The 22,849-nt window shown below is 33.3% G+C and overlaps 2 protein-coding genes across 2 annotated transcripts; both read right to left on the bottom strand.

Annotated features, from left to right (window-relative positions):
• Positions 1-4,005: 4,005 nt before the first annotated feature.
• On the bottom strand, positions 4,006-4,972 carry LOC131646200 (uncharacterized). The gene is made up of 2 exons (XM_058916319.1): positions 4,484-4,972; positions 4,006-4,419 (listed from the first exon to the last, which is right to left on the bottom strand). The coding sequence occupies exons 1-2, from the start codon at positions 4,970-4,972 to the stop codon at positions 4,006-4,008; spliced, it is 903 nt and encodes a 300-aa protein (XP_058772302.1).
• Positions 4,973-13,691: 8,719 nt separating this feature from the next.
• Positions 13,692-15,964, bottom strand: LOC131609836 (cytochrome P450 CYP73A100-like). Its single transcript, XM_058881652.1, has 2 exons — positions 15,032-15,964; positions 13,692-14,619 (listed from the first exon to the last, which is right to left on the bottom strand). The coding sequence occupies exons 1-2, from the start codon at positions 15,880-15,882 to the stop codon at positions 13,887-13,889; spliced, it is 1,584 nt and encodes a 527-aa protein (XP_058737635.1). The 5' UTR covers positions 15,883-15,964; the 3' UTR covers positions 13,692-13,886.
• Positions 15,965-22,849: the final 6,885 nt, after the last annotated feature.

The following is a 22,849-nucleotide window of genomic DNA, read 5'->3' as shown; positions in this document are numbered from 1 at the left end:
TCTGAAGATCAGACTTTGAAGAATCAACTCCTAAAGAAATCAACTTCTGAAGACCAGAGTTAGAAGAAAAGTCAACCTCTGAAAGATCAGAAGCTGAAGATCCCAGACTCTGATCAAGTCAGCATCTAGGGACTGGGTCAGCCTCTAAAGACTCAAAGTATGATGAATCAGAAGCTAAGACCCAGTCTCTAAAGGATCGGAACCTGAAGACAGTCAAAGCTCAAGAACCAAGGAAAGTCTCACACATCACTATCAGAATCTGAGGTCAATTTGGCTTCTTCTGATTACGTGAAGACTTAGTAGACTTTTGCAGAAGTCTGAAGAATTGCAACTGATAATTCCTTTTGTAGCAAAGGAGTTTCAAATGACATTGCAACGAAATTAACCATATCAGGAAGCTTTCCAACGGATCTGCTGATGCTTCTCTCCAAGACTCACTTGTTCAATAAGTCTTCTCCAATGTATCTTTGGTGGTTCTCTATAAATGGAGCTAAAGACTTGGATAAAATAACACAAGATTGCGCCTTGACAAACAAAGAACTATTACTCTGTCAAATCTATTGCACAAGCTTAACTTTGAACTTATTACTAATTATATAATCTTAGAAGTTCTTAAGTTTTAAAGTCTTTTTGTGTTGTATTCTGTCTACACCTCTGATTGTATATCAAGTGTAGTTTATCATAATCTCTTAACTATTTGTTATAGAGTCAGAAGTCTCTTGCTTGTGTGCTTGAGGATTTGAAGTCTCTTGCTTGTGTGTGGTTGAACATTTAGAACTCTCTTGCTTGTGTGCTTGAGCATTGAAATATCTTACTTGTGTGTTTGAGCATTGGAAGTCTCTTGCCTGTATGCTTGAGTAATTTATAATCAGATTTGGTTATAGTATAAATCCCTTGGAAGTGCAAGGGGACTGGACTACTCCTAAGTTGTGGGAGGGACCAGGATAATTGCTTGTGTCTCTCTTTCCCTCTTCTCTATCTCTTAATTATTTTATCCGCTGCTACTCATCAAACTCCGATTCAGATTCTAACCTTGTGTTCAGAATCTGATAAGAGATTTCTAAGAGAAAAGAGTGAAAAAGTTAACACAATTCAACCTCATTCTTGCGTTTTTCTCACATTCAAATCCAAAAAGGAACAATAATCTCCCCCTTTGACAAATTATGACAAAACAACTCTTCAAGATAATTAGCACTAGTACTCATTCAATCAGAACAATTAACATACAATAGAAAACTATCAGAGCATACAATTTCATCAACAACAACATTCATCAGAGTTATAGCACAACAACAGAAAATCAGTAGCATTCAGAACATATGCCACACAAAACAATGCTCCAAAGTCAATCAGTTAGTCATACAATCATTCACTAACTTAGTCATGTATGACACTCAATCAACACATAGTTAATAGCATACAATCCTACCAACTAACAATTGTCGGCATGCAATCATTCATATTGTTAGTCATGCATACCATAAAAAATTAACAGTTAGTATTAGAATATGCATAATACTATTAACACAAAAGTACATATCAACTCTCACGTAAGGGGCAAGATGTTTTGCCCAATGCTCCAGCATGTGAGCACTTCATTAGTTATATATACATATATATATATATACATATATATATATATACATATATATATATATATATATATATATATACATATATACATATATATATACATATATACATATATATATATACATATATACATATATATATACATATATACATATATATATATACATATATATATATATATATATACATATATATATATATACATATATATATATATACATATATATATATATACATATATATATATATACATATATATATATATACATATATATATATATATATATATATATATATATATATATATATATATATATATATATATATAGTACTAAACAAATACCTATTAACTTCTTCATGTTCACCAACCCATCCTTTGATTTTGTTGAGTGATACTCTGTTTAATTCTTAACTGTTAATTTTTAGTTGAAGCTTAGTTGGTGTGGTGGTGGTTTAATTAATTGTTAAATTTTTTTATTGAATTGAGTTAACTGAATGCGAATTTAGGACATAGTTCATTGTTAATCTATTTGTTTCCCTTTTTGTCAATTAAATGATAGAAACTTTGTCGAAATTGAATTAACTGAGCTTTGACTTGTGATTAGTTTGTGTTGAAATGAGTTGAATTGAAAAAGCACAACTTGATTCATGTACTTAAAATGATAGAACTTGCTCAAACATATGAAGTTTGAGCTCGACTTAACGTGCTTTATATATATATATATATATATATATATATATATATATATATATATATATATATATATATATGGGTTAATACCATTTTACCCCCTTGTCATATAGGTCTTTTCTGATTTTGCCCCCTGTAAATTTTTTTTTTTGAAAAACAACCTTGTAATTTCAAAATGCTCTTACTTGATATGCTCCATATATATATATATATATATATATATATATATATATATATATATATATATATATATATATATATATAAGGAGCATATCAAGTGAGAATATTTTTAAATGAGAGGAAGAAATATCAACCATTGGATTCATCAAGAGAAAATGTTAATACATTAATGAGGCTATTAATTTCTCTCTCTTGATGAATCCAATAATTGATATTTCTTCCTCTCATCTCTCTGGATAACTGATCTAGCTTGTAACGAATATGTTCATCAAATCTTCATTTTAGGTAGAGTAGTTTAGGCCTCATCTGATAGCTGGAGTATATAACAAAACATCCTTTTTGTTTGTTGAATGTAAAGCAGACACGGAGGCTTCTGAAATAGAACCTAAGGACGATGTAATCAAGGCATGCTAGGAGAATGAAAGGCAAAAAGTGCATGAACTCCTAGCCCTGTTCATCCTCACTCTGGTTTCCCTAGGGGTATTATCTCTATCTAATTTTTTTTACCTCTATTGACTAGCTATTTACTAAGAGGTATTATTATATGCTGGCACTGAATCTGCAGTATAATTGTATTTGCTTTAGGGAAAAGTCCAACTTAGGATTAGGATCATATGCATTTCAGTCCTCAAACATGGATGCGTTTTGGAGGGATAAGTCTATTTGAATGTATATTTGAGATTTTAAAACAATTGAAAGAATACCATGATGTATGATCATGTAACAATTCAATCACACTTCATTCATTTTTAAGAATATTTTATAGTTTGCTTAATTTTGGAAAAGAAAAACAAGTCCTCCCCTCCCTCCCTCCCAAACAGACCTTAAAAATGTGCAATAAAATACTCTAACTTTAAAAATTTGCACTTTAATCCTTCTGTCTAATTTCCTTCAAACATAAACAAAAATAATCATGCTCAGATAACTGTGATCAATTTTGCTGTCAACTTTCTTGATACAAGAATTCCAATTTACTTTCTCCTATTTAGGTTCATCCGATCACATGCCCTCTCGCCATTAAACTTAAAAATATGATATCTTTTGTTCAGTTCTGATGGAGAGTTAAGCATTTTTAAAGTTCGAGTACCAAAGTGCACATTTCACTAAAAGTGCATTGTGATTTTCACTCAGTACCTATCATCTTTACTGTTTCATTGTATTATGTAATTCCAACTTATACTGTTCCCGACTAATATTCTGAATAAGCCAGATTTTTAACACTCATTTGATAATAAGACAATGACAAATTTCAAATTATAACAAGAAAAATACATACCACAGTCCACAACAGTTCCTATCATGTAGAAAGAATAAATCAAGAGAGCAAAATAGTATACAGTGGCATATATATTTCAAGCAGAATATATGGAAACTCATAAAAAGATATATAATTGTAAAATTGGAGCACATTCATTAAAGAAAACACATTCAGTTTGCAAATCACAAAGGCCTAAATGTTTAAAATTAAATTGATAAAAAAAGATCATATCACCATAGCTATATATATAACTCCGGGTGAAAACAAGAAGAAGAAGAAAACACTAGTTAGTTGATCCTCCAATCGAAAGAAGGCTTTTCTTATAAAGACCGGCATTAACATAAAATATCTCGAATTTTCCACCAGTAATACCAATCTCGTTAACTATTTGGGTGCTCAAATCAACATAGGCCAGTTCATAATTTTTTTTGGTAACATATATGAATCCCATCTTTCCAAATCCAATTGGGGGCCATTGGATGGAAGGGAAGGAGCCATAAGTATATAGTTTGATCCAAGAGTCACTCACACCGAGTTCACCCAGAATAGATATGTGAAAAACAATTTCATCGTGATAATTTGAGATTAAAGCAATTGATCCATTTATCACTGCCAAGTGTTTATTATAAGAAGTGTCTGAAGAATAAGGTTTTACCCCAACGGGTAGCGGGATTCCACAATACATATTGGACATCATCTGGATAATAATTTTGAGCAAGACAGAAAATGCCGTTAACACTTGTGGAGCCCAGAATACAAACTATACCGACATGCTGTTGAAGAGGAGATGGTAAATTTAATTTGACGCTGTTATTATTATTATCGAGCAAATGGAATGCAGAGTGGCAAGCACCAGAGTTTTCGGCAAGATGATTTGTGAGTATAAATGTATGATAATCATCATCATCAGAACCATGACGAAACATGAATTGTTTGGAGTACATGTTCATGAAATTAGTATTTTCGAATAAAATGGACCATGATTTGCATGAGCATGCAAAGCGCTTCAATGATTTTACAGGCAGTTTTGAGAGAATAGAGAAAGCAATTTCTTCGGGAATAGAGTTTCGGCTGAGCTTTGATGATTGGGAGGGATTGTTTTGCTTGTTGATCGGATCAGCGTGGGAGACAACGATGGTTTTTGATTCAGAGGGATTGTTTTCCATGCACATCGGACCAGGGTGGTTGACGGTGGTGATGGTGGTGTACAGCGATAGTGGAATACAGTTTTTGACGGCGGCGGAATCCATGATAGTTGAATATGGCTTCTGCTGATTTCGCTTGGTTTTGTGATCACCACGGCTTATGCTTTTTTTTTTCTCTGCTAGGTTACAATTAGGGCAAAGCTAGAGTAACTTTCATTCACTCTCTCCACCATCAGATTAACTAAACATATTATATGCTGCCACATGGAAAAATTATTTTAACAAGAAAAATAAAAATAAAAATGCTGAATTTCTTCTAAGATCTGTTTCTATAGAGCTAGACAGTAACTTCTTCTTTTAGTAATGATCTTCATCGTCATCATCAACATTGCCTGATGAATATCGTCATCGCCACCACATTCATTGTTGATTGTTGATCATCTTGTTTTCATTGTCGCTTATCTTCATCGTCGATGCTGCCATACTCATTATTGATCGTCGCCGTCGTCATCAATTGTTGTTATTGCCGCTCACTGTCATTGTCAACGCCACCACACTCATTATTGATTGTAGTTATTATTGTCAATCGTTGTCACTACCGCTCAACATCATTGCCGCCACATTCATTGTTGAATTTCGTTGTCGTCAATCGCTGTCATTGGCACACTTTACTCTCTCCTACTCTTATTAAGGTTGTTTTATGTTTTGTGTTAGCAAATAAGTATCTTTGTTAATATTTTTTGTGTTGGTTTCTATTTTTCCATTCGAGAGCTCATGAAAAATATCTTTGATTATACTCTGTTTTTTAATTAGAAACTAAGAAATTAAATTTTGTTTTATATGTGATATTAAATATACGGTTAGAAATACAATTATCATATTTACTATAAAATTATTTGATTCATTTGTCCTCTTTTTTTATTTAGGAGTATGATAAGAAAATGATGTCTTATATATTGTTTGGAAGCCAAGGCTTGGAATGAAATTTGATCTATAGAGGACTTATCAATTTTGGCTTGCATATGGTATAAATATTGGTTTTGGTGTTAGAAAGCGCGGTGTGAACAAGAATAAAAAAAGGTGGATTTATATCATCATATAGGTTTGTTTGTTGCAAGGAAGGACTATGAAAGACCGACAAAAGAAATGCTTTTGTTAGTAACCATAAAGCCGAGTCCAGAACGATTGTAAAGCAAGGATTTTATTATATTGAAGAATAAAAAGTTTGTCATCCATGATTTTGTATCAGACCATAATCATCCTCTAATACTTTCAGAGACAGCACACATGCTAGCATCACATAGAAAGATAACCGAATTCCAAGCATATGAAATTGATTTAGCCGATGACTTAGGATTAAGACAAAAGTCATTGTGGTATTGTGCAACATTGTAGGGGAAAATAAGTTGAAGGATATTCAAAGTTATCTATAACACGAAACTTAGTCAAGTTGTATCTAAATTCATTAAAGTGGCGACCGAGGCATCACCCAACAAAAAGCATCTTGAGTTTGTTGATGACAATGTAGAAGTCATGTGTAAGAAAATCATGGAACGATGACAGTCATGACATTGATAATTCGACAATTCAATGTCACGACCTTATGCAACCAAAAGGATTCAAGAAACGACACGACTTAAAAAGAAAAAAATGGCTTAAGAGTTGGGTTAAGAAGCAACATACTACAAAAAAGGGCTTCATCAAGAAAGAAACCATGCAGTCAAGCATATTAGGTATTTAAGTTGATGTGTAGATCCTTGATTTAGTTTTATATGTATTATCGTTGATTTTAGTTCTACCTAATCATTTTAGGAAAAAACATTAAAAAGTCAAATGATTGATGAAGTATCTTGTTCGAAACCTCTACTTTATGAGCCTCCACAAACTTAAGGGGATCAATTTAACTTCACGGAATTTTTGATGGTAATTTAGTTTGTATTTGAAAAGGAATTATTCTTATAACTACTTTAGCTCGATGTTAATTAACTTTAGTAGACACCCATAGATGAAACTGATATTGAAACATTAACGTTACCGAGGCTGATTAATCACCAAGTTATACCTTTGTTATTGTTAGAACATGCAATCACAAGATTGATAAATAGTGGAGAATTTGAGTAAGCGGAGAAAGAGAGAGATAGTTGAGGGTGATAATTATTAATTTTCATTCAATGTTCATTACAAACATACCTATAAGATATATATACACACGTGATTGGGATACAAAAACATCAAGCCAAAAACTAGAAAAAGCTAAAAGTCAGACCTGTAACCGTTACACAAGACATGTAATTGGTTACAGCAGGAAATAACAGAAATGCAACTCTTAGGTGTAACCGGTTACTGTGAATGTGTAACCTCTCCAAAGCACTTTTTTAGATTATTGACTTATTTTGATGCCTGTAACCGGTTATACCCTCGTATAAACCGGTTACAACACTTTCAATACAAAAAATCTCTTAATACACACACCACCTTATTTTAAGTGCTCCAAGTTGTGAGTGCAATTGCACGTTAGATGTTTTGCATGATGTCAAAATTAGAAATTTTTTAGCATTTCTGTATATTGGACGGTATCTCTAATTTATGATGTGCACCTTTGCATTAGGGATCCTAGAATGCACTTAGAACATGTTTGGAAAGGTATCATGCATCAAAATTCAATTACATGACATTCAAAATCAGTTGCATGCTTTAAAAAAATCAATTTTTACTCAAAACACAAGTCCATGTGTTGTCGACACATACGCTGTATGAGTTGACACATGTGCTTCAATAATAAAGTCCGTAGCTTCTGTAATGCACGCGTTGACACATACAACCTTTTAGGTCGACACATGCTGTTAAATTTGCTCCTATGTGTCGACACATATGTGTTTCAGGGTGACACGTGTGTTGCACTTTTATAGCATGTAGCTTCTTTAATGAATGTATCGACACATGACGTTACACCAGTCAACACATGCATTAATATGTGTCGACACATAACTTATATGTATCGACACATGTTGTTGCTTATTGAAAAATTGCATTCTTTTTCAAACTTCTAGGTTTCCCTTTTTCCTTAAACTTCCACACCTATAAATACTTCATACATTTATCATTTTCAACTTGATGAAAATATAAACACATACAAAATTTTCTCTCCATCTTCAATCTTCCATCTGTGCATTCACACAAACAAACTACACATAATTATTTTTTGCTTGGATGTCATCTAGTCTAGGTTGATAACGTCCAATTTAGGTTGGTGTAATTCGGGTATTGGATTGAGAATCTTTGGGGGTTTCATCGAAAAAATTATGAGGGTTTTTCTTCAAAGATTAAGGTGTTGATTTGAGGGTTTTGACAAGAGTTACGCAATTTGGATTCAATCGAATGAAAGCTATGAAGAACGGGAGGTTCTTATAAAGGAGTAGCGCGAGACATTGAATTAATTGGTAATATTGGGTGACAACAATTTGCATTGGATTCGAGTGAGTGTAAGCTTTGAAGAACAATGGTTTCTTACAAAGGAGTAGCGCATGAGATGGTGAATCAATTGGTATTATTGGTGACTTGATCAAACTCAAATCAAGGGAAGAGAAGTGCAAGGATCAACATCAAATATAGGGTTTATAGGGTTAGATTACTATATTTCTCTTGTAAATAATTTTTTGCATAGTAAGATTGATATCTCAATCCCACATTGGAATTAGGGGCATACATAGTCGTAGTGAGGACGATCATTGAACTGCCTAAACAAACCGTTGTCTCATCTCTCTCCCCATCTCATTTACTTTTCATAATTAGCAAATTGTTAAATACATTGATTGAGTGATCGGTTCATAGTGATTTCCCTTGATTGTTAAAATCTATATTGATTTGTTGAATGCCTTACAATCTAATTGATTGTAAGAGGTTTTTGATATCAACAAACCTAAAAGGAAAATCTAAAAAATTGATCGCACACCAAGTATTCTATAATTTGTGATTTTACATTTTTCCACTGATTTCATTGTAAATAGGTCACCTTAGTAAGTCTATTGACTCGATTGAATGAGAATTGTGTTTATCATCTGCTTATCATTGTCATTCATTACGATTATACGCATATCCGAGTTTCCAATAATCAATTCGGTTTAGACGACTTATTTGATCTAGGCTAAATCTTCCGATTGCCATAGTTTTTTCCCTGTTCAAAAATAGTTTTTAAAAGGTCATTTTAACTTGGGGATCTATTCACTCCCCTCTAGATAAGTTAACATTGTCTAACAAGTGGTATCATGAGCTCCGATTCATTCTGTGCTTCAAAAATGCTTATTATAAAATGGCTACCGAACCTAAAGAGGCGTACAATATATCGCCTATTTTTACCGTTGAAAATAATGGTTATTGGAAAGCTTGTATGCGCATTCATATCAATTCATATGATAAGGATGTGTGGATGCTATTATCAGTGGTCCAACTCCAATTACCGTGACTGGTGCTAATGGTGTTGTCATACCTAAATCGGAAGCACAATGGAATGGCAATGATAAGAAAAGTGGGGTTACGATTGGAAAGCACAAAGTATTCTCATATCTACTCTTGGTGTTGATGAATATTATCGTGTTTCCCATTGTGAAACCATTAAAGCTATGTGGGATACATTGCAAGTTGCCCATGAGGGAACTAATGAAGTCAAACTAGATAGAATTAATACACTAAATCAAGAGTTTGAACTCTTACGCATGAAGCATGGTGAAACCATTGCCGAAATGTAAAAGAGGTTCACTCATCTTATAAATCGTTTGAATGCACTTGGGAAACCGATTTCCAATGAAATTGCAACTAATAAAGTTTTGAGGTGTCTTACTCGGGATTGGAAACCAAAGGTCACCGCGGTCAAGGAAGCTAATGTTATTACAACACTAAACCTCACTACATTTTTTTGGTAAGCTTGAAGAACATGAGCAAGAACTCACTTACTTAGAGAAACATGAGAAAAAGTATGAGAAGAAGCTCTAGAAAGAGAAAGACAATGATAAGGAGGTAGAGAAGAAGTCTATTTCTCTAAAGGCTTTTAGTTCGAGGTTCTTTAAAAGTGATAGTGAGAATTTGGATGATGAAGAAATGATACTTTTTGTGAAAAGATCCATATTACATCAAAAGAAATTGGGTAAAGAATTTCGACAAAAACATCAACAAGTTTAAAAGACAATCTACATCTTCAAAGAAGGATGATTACAAAAAAGGAAAATTAAGATGTTTATGTTATAATTGTGGCAAAGCTGGCCATTACAATCCGTAATATCCACTCCTTGAAGATAGATAATGAGAAGGGTCAACACAAAAAATCTAGCAAGCCTAGGAGAGCATATGTGGCTTGGGGAAGTGATATCGATTCCTCAAGCGATAAAGACTCAAGTGATAATGAATAGTCGACAACCGTTTTTATCCGGGTCTATTATAATAAAAGGAAGAAAAAGGATGTTAACTCGTTAAATATGATGAGGTTTTCCTTATAATGAAAAAAGAAAAAGGACGTCAAATCATTAAAATATGATGAAGTTTGTCTCTTGGCTCATTATAATGAAAAGAAGAAAAAGAATGTGAGTCATTCTAAACATAAATATATTGATAGATTGTCTCATTCTGAATTATTAGATGCTTTTTAAAATCTACATAGATAAGTGGTAGAGGTTTTCAAAACTTTAGCTACAAATAAAAAGATCTTTTCATATTTGGAAGCTAAGGTTGTAGAAATCGAAAAGCAAATGGAAGCTCTAAAATAATCTATGGTAGATGCTCTAAAATTACAAGACGAGAATGATAAACCCTCTTGATTTGATTTTGGTTGTGAAACTTGCCACATTTGGCAAAAGAGGTCAAATATCTAAATGTCAAATTAAGCAAGGCTCTAGAACCTAAGGTAACTTTTGCGATTGATATCTCAAAAAATAAATTTCCTTACCAAAATCCTTATAGATGGTATAAATTTATAGAAAAGGAATCAAATGGCAAAATCGCATCTCATTAAATTTTGATTTGTCACTACTGTTGTATAAAAGGCCATACCATTGCTAAATGCAAACTTAGGAGGGGGCCGAGAAGTGTTCTCTCATTGTTTCTGTACCTTAGGGGGTGATTCTCATCAGAGACATCACCTTTAGTATGCCTCTTACTCCTTAAGTGTCTCCTTGATTATTAACTTACTTATATTTATCTATCTCACTCTCTTTTCCCCGATCTAAGATGACCATGCTGCAAAACTCATGACTTTGAATTCATTTAAAACTTGAATCACCTATTTTTTAGAGGTGGTGTAGTCTAAGTTAAAACCAATAATGATCATTGGATCCTCTATCTAAGACAAAGGAATGTTAGGGGCACCATTCTCCCGTGTTGTAACCATGGATGCACCATCTCTCCCCCAAACCTTCACGTGCTTGTCCTTCTAATTTTTGTAGTGTTAAGAATGAGGCTTGACGATTTTTCTTCCCGATAAGGCACTTAAAGTCGCCCATCCACCTTTGGTACTTGTTATGGTACCATAGAAAGAAAAGAACATCAGTGGGAAAAATTCCATTTGTTGACATATGATCTCAAATGCCCTGATCACGCTCTAGTCATTGGGCAAAATCTAGGAGGGAGCAACGTTTGCAGTTGCTAGAAACATGGCCTAAAAAAGGGTAAAGAGAATTAAAACTCCTAAATCATAAATGACAATAAGGTATAGGTAGAAATAAGGATTAGGCGAGTCCTCAAGGGAAACCATGTTGGTCATCTCTTCTTTGGAGCACGCCTTCAAATCGAAATCCTCTTCATGACTGGTTTTGGAGAGCCTAATATTTCGCCGAAAAGCTTCAATCCTCTCCTCGCTCATATACAAGGATGCAAAATATTCCACATCATAGAACTTAGTGTATGAAGCCACCATCACATGTTGGAAGTATCCTGATAAAGAACAAGAAGAAAAAGGGTCACTATCAGAGATACTAGTGCTCTCATAGCTCCACAAGTGCCTAAATCTAAGAGTTTGTAGTAACAGAACCGTTCCCCCATTCAACACTCCTCACGCAGTATAACTACATTGAATACCATTCTCTAATGTTATAGGGTTCCAACATCCTATCATTATCATTTAAATCCCTAATTATTGCTAAAATGAAAATAGAGGAAAAGATAACATACATGTACCTGCAAACGAGGGTTAAAAGCTTGAACTTGATAAGTTTTGAAGACAATTAGTATTCTACACGCTTGAGGGACTCTAGGGTAGTTTCACAAAAGCTTGGGAGAAAAAGTTACATGAAAGGGTTAATATTAAGCACTTAACCTCTTTTAAAGGGATTGAAAGGCTAATATTAAGGGAAATCAACAACCTCTTACTAGGCACCCCAACAGTCGAAAAAGATTCTCCAATTTCTTTACATGCGTAAGGTTTTAAGGCCAATTTGGCTTCCTAAGGCTAAATCATCATTGGTCATATTTAATATCGTGCATGCATCCACTTTAACTAAAATTTAAGGATTTATCTTAGTTGACGTTTTAAGGATCCACTTCATTGATACCTAAAGGTTTTCCATAGGCCACACTTGTGGGACTCACCTCAAGTGTGCCTGGGGGACTCACCCTAAGCAAACTTAAGGGACTCGTATAAGTGTGAAGTAGTTATCCGACCAAATCATTTCGTCCTTTACAAGCCTTCATGCTTGAAGATTTGTGTACTGGTATGATTTTGGAAGTTTCATAGGAGACAATGCAAGATACACTAACTAAGGGCAAGTGCCTATTTATCATAATGCGTGCCCATCATTGGGTATACTTGCCCACTTATGAGAACGTGGGAATTGATGTGTCTTTGTCTCTCATAATGGTTCGAGAGATAGTCAAAGAAACAAATCACGTTTTCCAGAGTCATAAGGAGGTAATAACTCCACTTCTCATGCTTCTTCGTGTGTGTGTGTGTGTGAGAGAGAGAGAGGGGGGAAAGAGAGAAATAAAGGGAGAGAATATTGTATCCGCTTTCTTAAGTCATAAAGACCCATGTCCAATAGACCCTTATAAATACCTCAACCATAGGAGCGAGAAGGGACATTCAATTCCTTAATAAATACTAGTATACAAATCTTCTTACTATTGCTCTAAGACCATAACAACCCTAAAATCCCATGGTAGCCCAAGATAATTAAGGGTTGTCACTAATTGTACTTTTAGCAAGTCTAACTTTTTAAACCACCTTATGCAACAATTTTTTCTTCCCGTATTCAGCTGTGCATCATTCCCTTGGAATATGTTGTTGAGTAAATAACCACTCTGGTCAACAACACTTAAAATATGCAACACGAGAAAAAATTAAAGTTTTACTCATTTTTTTATTGTTTCTAACATTCCTATTACCTTCACCAACTCTCGTGGAATCGAGAAGTGCTTGCTTGTCTCGTATTCATTATTTTTTATTTGATTAACCCTGATTTGTTTAAAGAGAATACAATGATCCTAAATTTGAAATTTATTGTTTTTGAATAGAAACTTATTTATTTTTAGGAGTAAACAATTATAAAATAATTTTCTTTTTATAAAATTGAATTAAAAAAAAAATGTTAAACGTTTTTTTAAAAAGATATTTTAAGTTAACAAACTTAATCTAGTTAGGTAAATATGATCCAACTTCACCGATGTCCTATGTAATTAGAACAAGTATTACATTTATAATATGATTATGGTCAAGACTTTGTTCTTTGTATAATAATAAACCAAATTCATAAGATATCTAGTTGGTTATTTTTAGAATTTGGAACAAAGTTTTTAAGAACGATATTAAAAAGGAAGAAAAAAAGAGTAAAGAAAAATACTTGTTCTATTGAATTATGCAAATATTAAAGTGTTACAAACCAATAAGAAAAACCATGTTTTATACCAGTGACAATGAGTAGTGATAACCACTAAACTGAAAGTACTTTATTATGAAACACTACATGCAAAAACCAAAATAGAAAAGAAAAGAAAAAACCAAATCCTTATCTTGAGTTGAGACAACATCTTCATCATGCTTCTAATCAATTGGATGGAACAAAACAGTTGAATGGTTAGCAATATGCAAACTAAATTGTCCACCTTTTTCACTAACATCAATCTTCTTCCCATTCAAACCCTTCATCTCAAAATTTGACACCAACTTAGCCATAACCAATCCCAATATTGGCAATGCAAGTATAATCCCAGGACAACTTCTTCTCCCAACACCAAATGGCACAAACCTAAAATCCACATTCCCTCCACCAGCAACAGCATCAGTTCCATTCTCCTCTTCCAAAAACCTCTCTGGCCTAAACTCCTCAGGCTTCTCCCACCATTGTGGATTATTTGCAAGCCACCAAGCATTCACAACTACTTTACTCTCTTTTGGAATTGTGTACTCTCCTAGCTTGGCCTCTTCAAGGTTCATGTGTGGCACTAGCAATGGAATTGGTGTGTGCAATCTTAGGACCTCTTTCAATGTTGCTTGTAAATATGGTAACTGGTTTAGGTTTGATTCTGTGACTTGTTCACCTTTTAGCACTTCTGATATCTCGTCGCGTATTTTTGTTTGGACTTTTGGATGATTCACTAACTCTGCTATTGCCCATTCCATTGACCATAGTGTTGTTTCTATTGCTGCAACGTTTATGTTTTCTACTATGTATGTCACATTTTCTTCACTTATTTCACCTTTCATCTCAGCATCTATTATGTGATCAATTGCACAGATTATCTCATGCTTCTCCCCATTTTCCGCCATTATTTTTCTGCATAAAATTAAAATTCTTTCGTTATATACGAACAAAAATCATTTGAAAATTTATATACAACACATCTACATATGTTGGGTCGGCCCTGATGAACACAGTTGAATATGACACTATCTACATATGTTTGGCCGACCCTGTTGAACACAGTTGAGTATGACACTAGCTATCTACATATGTTGGGCCGGCCAATTGAACACCGTTGAAAATTTCTTTACAACACATCTATATATGTTGGGCCGACCCTGATAAATACTGTTGAGGGACATACTATTGATCAAATTGCATTAACAAAGATCGACCGTGTTTATTATTTTTTACTATCGTTTTTCAATCTTTTATACTGATTGTTATTCTATTAGACACTTATAACTTAAGAAATTAAACTAATATTAATTGATTAATGACTTACCTCCTCTTTTCAATGAAGTAGTTGTTGAAGAATGCAAGCCTCCTAGTTTGCAAATCTTTGCACTTGTTAAGGTAGCCTCTCAAGAAAGGCCTAAGCAAAGGTATAAAGTCTCCATAATTGTATTCAAAACTTTGTGCCAAACGGCTTCTCTCAGAGTTAAACCTTGTAGCTTGAATAAACAAAGGATCATCTTGAGACTCAAATTTGGAATCAAACATCATTCTATACATGATATTATACAACATCAACTGAAGACGTTTTCTGATCACAATCCCTTCACTTCCAACAATCTCATTAGCCTTAAGATCTTGCACCACCAAATCCATCTCTTGTTCCCACATGTTACTATAATTATGAACAACTTTGTTAGTGAAAAAAGGCAATGTCATGATCCTTCGCATTTTGCGCCAATGATCGCCGTAGACGGTGAAAACCATGTCTTGTCCATTACCGGTGAAGATATCGAACACAACGTTACGAGGACGGGAGCCGAATTCGACGCCTTGTGAATGAAGAACTTGTGTGGCAAGGTTTGGATCAGAGACAACAACTAGGTTTTTGGAACCAAGTTTGAGGAGGAAAAGTGGTCCATAAGTTTGTGACATGGATGCAAGTATACGATGGTTGAGATCATTTCCAACTTGAAGCCAGTTTCCAAATATAGGAACAGAAAAAGGAGATGGAGGATTTTTGTGATTTGAATTGGAATGAGTTGAGTATATGTATAATATTAATAAGAGGATGAGTGAGACACAAGCAATAGATGGAGATAAAAGTTTTGTAGTAATAATTGGAATGAGTATTGCAAGAGTGAAAAAGATTGATTTTTTTGTGAGTTGAAGGAGACCCATGTTTTAGTTTGTGAAGAAATAATATTTCTTGATGCTATAAGATATTGAATAGATGAAGAAATTTTGATGGGTTGGATTGGATTAAGGAATGTGTTTGTTTATATATATGTTGGGGTTGACTAGGTAGGTGTGTTTGTGTCCCATGGTTTGTGATGAGTCTATGGGCTTTATTGTTAGTATTTCAATATTTTCAAACCAAGGTAGGAAGGACTAAGGAGTAGTTTGAGGAATGTGAATATGATATATAGTGGTTGGTGAGTAAAATAAACAATTTTGGAAGTCAAAGCACAAAGTTTGGTGAGAAAGTGAAATAGAATTACTTTGGAGACAAGAGCAAGTGGATCTATTCCAAACCAACTTTGGGTATGTAAAACGCTTATAGTATAACTATAAGTGCTTCTTTTAAGATGTTTATCCAAACAAGTATTAATTGATTAATTACTTACCTCATCTTTTCAATAAAAGGGATATGTAAAAGGGAGATGTATGATTTGGGCTTTTCATTTCTACAAAATGTATGAAAATTTAAAGGATCACGTGATAAGGCCATACAAAATTTATTTTGATCGGACATACGAGACACAGATATTTCGTAGTAAAGTATGTGGTAAAGTTTTTTACATTTTTCTGTTAATATTAATTTATTAATATAGAGACGAAAAATTTGATCGCTTATAGTAAAAATTGGCCACTAATACAAATATTGACTAATTTTGAGACAAAATTTTGGAAATTTTGTAAACAAATCTCACAAATAATATAACACAAATTTTACACTCGGATCCTCTCATTTCCTCCTTCTCTCCTGCACACACACACAAAAAGTGTGAAATCAAACTGAAAATAAATTAAAAAAATTATAAATTAAAGAAGAGATGAATTATAAGAGAGATAGAGAGAAATTAATGAAGGAGAGAGTTGGAGAGAAAAGATGGAAGTAGGGGTATTCAAAATCGAACCGGCCAATAAAAAACTGCAAACCAAAGTAAAACAAATTGAAAACCGTGAAAAATTGTATTTGATTTGGATATTTTTGAATTATTTTTTAACAAAATCATACGGTTCGGTTCAGTGTGAAGTTTGTATTTTGCAAACCGAACTAAATCAAACCAAACTGCATTATGTTACACAATCTTATAAACAATCATTTGTATGATATTTATTTTAATTTAAATATTAACAAAAAAATAAAATATTATTTATTTATGAATATTAATATTATCTTTATTTAAAATGAAAGTGATATATTTTTATTGTTGACGTTGATAAGGATTTATTAAAAAAAAAAGTTAAATTTACATTAATTTTGTATCTCTTTATATATAAAATATTAATAGTAAAAAAGAATTTTGTTTTTAAATTTATTTAAGAATGCAATTTCATGTATATAATTCTTTAGACATAAGATAAAGTTGTAAGACACAATTCATATTTATGTATCAAGTTATAAATTAATTTTGAAAATTATAAACTTTTTTATGGTAACGTATGAGTGAATAAACACAAAATCATGTTGTTTTCTATATGTGTTATATTTTTTGTAAAAAACCGAACCAACTGAACCTATTCAATCCGCACTGTTTTGGTTTGGTTTTATTTTTAAAAGTCAACCAAACCAAACCAAACCGCACGCTTTTTTCTCTTGCAGTTCAGATGACTTTTAGAGTAAAAATTGTCCAAACCACACTGCGAACACCCCTAGATGGAAGGAGAGAATCCAAACCCCCAATAGATTTCACAAGTTTTTGGGTTGCGTTTTGTTCCTCCAAGGTGTTAGTTCTGGTCTTTTGATTTTTCTATTGTTTGGTATATTTTTGTCCTACTGTGTAGTTAGAGTTAGTGTTCTCAAAGCACTCTTGATATTTTATGTTGCTTTTGTATATTTGTAACTCTTTTTTTCTCATTTATTTTATGTTTAATGTATCTTTTGGTCTCTTAACTTATTTTATTGTTTCGCTTTGATCCCTTAACTAAAAAATGTTACATAATAGTCCCTTAATCATTATCAAAACATGAATTCAAGGATTTTGTCATCATCAAAAGGGAGAGATTGTGAAGAATGCATCTTATATCTAGTTCAGTTTTGATGAAGATAAAGATTATTAAAGAAGAAAAGAATCAAAAGTGTCATGCACATCAATGATGAAGTTGATCAAGAAGGTTTAACATAGAAATTCAAGTGAAGATTTGAGAGAAGTGAACATAACTAAGGTATTCATTGTAATTCATACTATACTACTTTAAACTGCTTAGAATTTCATCTCTCACTTCTTCTAAAAACCTTCTTGCATCATCATACATGATCATCTAAAATATTTCTTCATCTAATTCTTATGACAAGTGTTTGAAAACATTGTGATATCCCTTGTCTCCATGTTGATTATATAATTAATCATTATCAACGAGATGAATGGAATTTTAGTAACAAAGAGGCTTCTAGCTTTCACATTCAAGACGAAATATTTTGGACTAATTGACACAACTTTAGAGATAAAAAAGTAAAGAGAAATAGTGGGGGTTATGAATTAGTCAAACACACTATATTGAGAAAATGTTTCATAAATTAAAACACTTAATTTACTTTGTGGAGCCATTGGCCGATTTACTTTCTTGTCAGTTAAGTGTTGTATTTTTGGGTGAGTACCCCTTGTACTCCTTTTATTCGTTATTTCATTGCCTATAAAAAAAGCTTTAAAGAAGTGACCAATCCATTTGATCCTAGTGTCAAAATTCGAAGAATGATGGAAGAGTCGTAACTTAATTGATATATGCAAGTGCAATTTGTAACACCCACAATTCAATACTAAACAAATAAGGCATATATTTGCATAAATCAGAGTAAAGAAGCATGCATCTCACAAGGGCGTTACACACATTTCAAAATAGAACAAATATTTTATCTTTAAACATGCAATGGTCATTTCCAAATAACACGGGATTTAAAACAACATGCAAAACCACAACGGAATAATTATCTCATCAAATAAATGGTAAAAATAGGATGATTCCCATACACCATCCACCATGTCTCAACATCTTGGCTCAAGGCCTCACATTAACCAAAATAACATAATCAAATACGAATACAATATGAGTAAACAAATATCTCATAATATCGAGTCATAAAAACATAAAACCCAACTCCCATGTGTTACATATGACCAGAGCACAAGTGACTACTTAGTCACGACACCCTACTAGAGATCTAAATCTCGACGCTAAGACTCCTTCGAAGCATCACTATCCACGAAACCTGCACGTTACCAACAAAGGATAACATTCAAATAGAAGGGTGAGAATTCAACTTCTTATAGAAAACATAATATTGGGAAATGTAAAATACAATAAGAATACAATTCAAGAATTCATCACTCTTCCCATAAACATGCATCATATGCAATTAATCAAGATTCACATGTTCATGTCATACAACATAGCTCATTTAATTCTAAGTGATAAAACATGATTCACATATCCACATATATATATATATATACATATATCGTTAATACATATAAATTCAAATCTATATCACATATATTCCAAATCACATATGTCACATTCATAACACAACAACAATTCATATCAAATGAATCACCAAATCCACATATATATATATATATATATCAACATCATTCCACATAATTCATATCACATAAATCACACCAACAATAACATTTCACACCGACACGTGCGACTCAAGTGTGACTCAATGCGATATGCATGTGGATCCCATCCGTTATCATTTCCGGTCATGCCGATTGTCTTTCCTCTATAGACTAGATAACCACCTCAAAGCTCCATACGGCGTTAAGCTTTCAAATCCCATTCGGCGTTAGATTTGGGACAAGCAAATAATCTTCGCGAGATTACCCGACATTGCCACTTTCAATGACTCATGCTTGTGTACGTGTGCAACAAAACAAGACTCATGCATTTAAGACGATCTCTCTATCTCTTAAACTACACAATCACATCTTTACAACTTTGCACACCATTACACAACATGACTTCTCTTCCAAACAATGCATCAACTAACACGCATCAATCAATCACATGTATTCAAGTCTAGTATTATCATTTGTTCAATCCACATCTTGATACATACACATTCAATTGATCATTATCAACAAGATACTTTCAAATAGTATATATATATATATTCATTCCAACATATCATGGATATCACATCACTTAACACATCTATGAATATTAACCACAAGTCATTAATTCATAATGCACACATAAGTAATCACATGTTATCCATATATTAACATCAAATTTAAACCATTCCACATCAACTAGCCTTTAGCAACTACTCACATAATTCACGGTTATCATATCACATAATACATCCATGAACATTGATCATACACAATCCATCCATAACACACACATATAATTACATTTTATTCCCAATTATCATCATAATTAATCAAACAAGCTTCAATCCATTCTATTCAATCATATAGACAATTATTTAAGCTTCAATATGCTTCAAACGACACCTAAAAAGGAGTTACGGATCAAAAGTTATGACATTTTAAAGTTTGGAAAATTCTGCCTACAGCAGGGTCCGCTCAGCGGCCATTAAGCGGGCTTTACAGTAACTTCAGTCTTCGCAGCTCCGCTTAGCGGCCAGAGTCCCCGCTTAGCGGCCGTGCGATTATGCAGAAAAACTCAGCAACATACAGAACTGCGAAATCACACACCCACCACTCCAAATCACTCCCAAACATCAATAAACATCAAATACAACCAGTATTCATCATTATTGAACAACATATATCATCAAAATCATGTTTAATCATGTAAATCCATAGAAATAGCATAGAAATTAGGGTTCATACATTTCTCATGAAATAGCAAAGAATGAAGAGATTCACACAACACAAACATTACCCAATCATAGATTCTACAAGAACTTGTATTCGAACCCTTACCTCTACTCTTAAATCTACCCTCTTCAAGAAATCTACAATTCCTATTCTCTTGTTCTTTCTCCTCTCTTCTCTTCTCTTCTTTTCCCCAAATTGTGTTATCTCTAAAACCCTAGTTTTCCTCTTCTTACTATATTTCTCTTAATGGGCTTAGTTATGTTATTATCCACCCATCCAATTATTAATTAGGCCTAATACATATTATACTACTAATATCCTAATTATATCCTAATTATATCATAAAACACAAATATGCATATAATTAGATATTTCAATTAATTAGTAATTCCACATAATAATTAAATAAACAATTAATTAATAAAACACACAAATAAGCTAATAAATAAAATATCTAATAAAATCGGGCTGTTACACAATTGGTTGTCTAAAGTATTTGATTCAATGTACGAGACCCGACATAGAATTTGCAATTAGTAAATGTGTAGATTTACTAGTAATCCAAACTGTAAGCATTGAAAGGCCATCGCGAGGATTTTTTATTATTTTTTAAAAACCAAAATATTGACCTCCAATATGGTCGATTTCCCGCCATATTAGAAGGTTATACCAATAGGAGTTGGATATCGAGTGTCGGAGATCATAAATTTATAATTGGGTGAATATTTGTTGAGAATAATGAAAGTGTGAGTGTGGGGAAATAATCTCACATTAGATAAGAATGTGGTTACTTGAGCATTTATAAGTGGAAGAACCCACCCATCTATCACCTTAAGATTTTAGGTGGGCAAGTGGTGTGTCTCTCACAAAGGTGTGTTGCATAAAGAAATGTCCCGAAAAATAACAATACTCCTCGCTCGACCATCCCCTGATTATTGCGCCAACAAATGGTATCACGAACCTTTGGTTCGAGAAAGGGACCGACTTACTTGTTTGTAGTTGAAGAGAGTCAACGGATACATGTAGTTGAAGAGAGTCAACAAATACATGTTTTTGAAGAGAGTCAACTGATACAAGCGTGTGTGGAAGATGAGTTTCTACTTGAGGGGGGAGCATTGTGGACTCACACTTGAGGGGAGTGTTGAGAATAATGCAAGTATGAGTGTGGAGAAATAGTCTCACATTGGATAGGAATGTGGTAACTTGAGCATTTATAAGTGAGAGAACTCACTCACCTATCATCTTAAGGTTTTAGGTTGGCAAGTGGCGTGTCTCTCACAAAGGTGTGTTGCTCAAAGGAATTTCCCAAAAAATAACAACGCTCCTCGCTCGACCCTCCCCCGATTGTTGCACCAACAATATTTACACTAGATGGGGGTGTGGTTTCTTGGAAGAGCAAGAAACAAAAATATATCACTCTCCCAACCATAGAATTCGAGTTCGTGGCTCTTACTTCCAATGGTTAAGAAGCTAAATGATTGAGGAACCTTCTGTTGGAATTTCCATTAGCTAAATACAATATTTCAAAGGTGTTGATATATTCCGATAGTCAATCCACTTTAACTAGAACATACAACAAAGTGTATAATGGAAATTTTCAGAACATAGAACTTAAGCATTCTTTTGTTAAAAAAAATTGATTAAGGATGTAATCATTTCATTCTCTCTCTCTCTCTCTCTCTCTCTCTCTCACACACACACACACACAGATATATATATATATACACGATCGAGTTATAATTTTCCTAATCCATTTACTAAACCACTGACCATAGATTTAGTAAAGACTACCTCGAGAGGCATGGAATTGAAACTCCTTGAGTAAGAGTTCTAACAACGACGACAACCCAATTTTACGTTAACAAAACATTAACCTCAAGATTCAATGGGTAATAATAAGACGTTGATTTGGATGTTTGTCAGACATTTTGTAATAATGTTGACTATTTTAAATTGAGGGTTGAGTTTTTTCAAACTCTTAATGAATTTCAATACCAAGGGTATGTGTCTCATGGTAAAGGATACAATATGAATTTCACCTATGTGAATTTTGAGATGGTGTTGTCTCACAGTGAGAATTGGAGTTTCTCTCACGAAAAATTCATGAAACAGGAAGGCACATGATCATA

Source organism: Vicia villosa, linkage group LG1 (assembly GCF_029867415.1).
Source record: "Vicia villosa cultivar HV-30 ecotype Madison, WI linkage group LG1, Vvil1.0, whole genome shotgun sequence".
NCBI classification, from domain to species: domain Eukaryota; kingdom Viridiplantae; phylum Streptophyta; class Magnoliopsida; order Fabales; family Fabaceae; genus Vicia; species Vicia villosa.
This window is presented reverse-complemented; position numbering and strand designations above follow the sequence as displayed.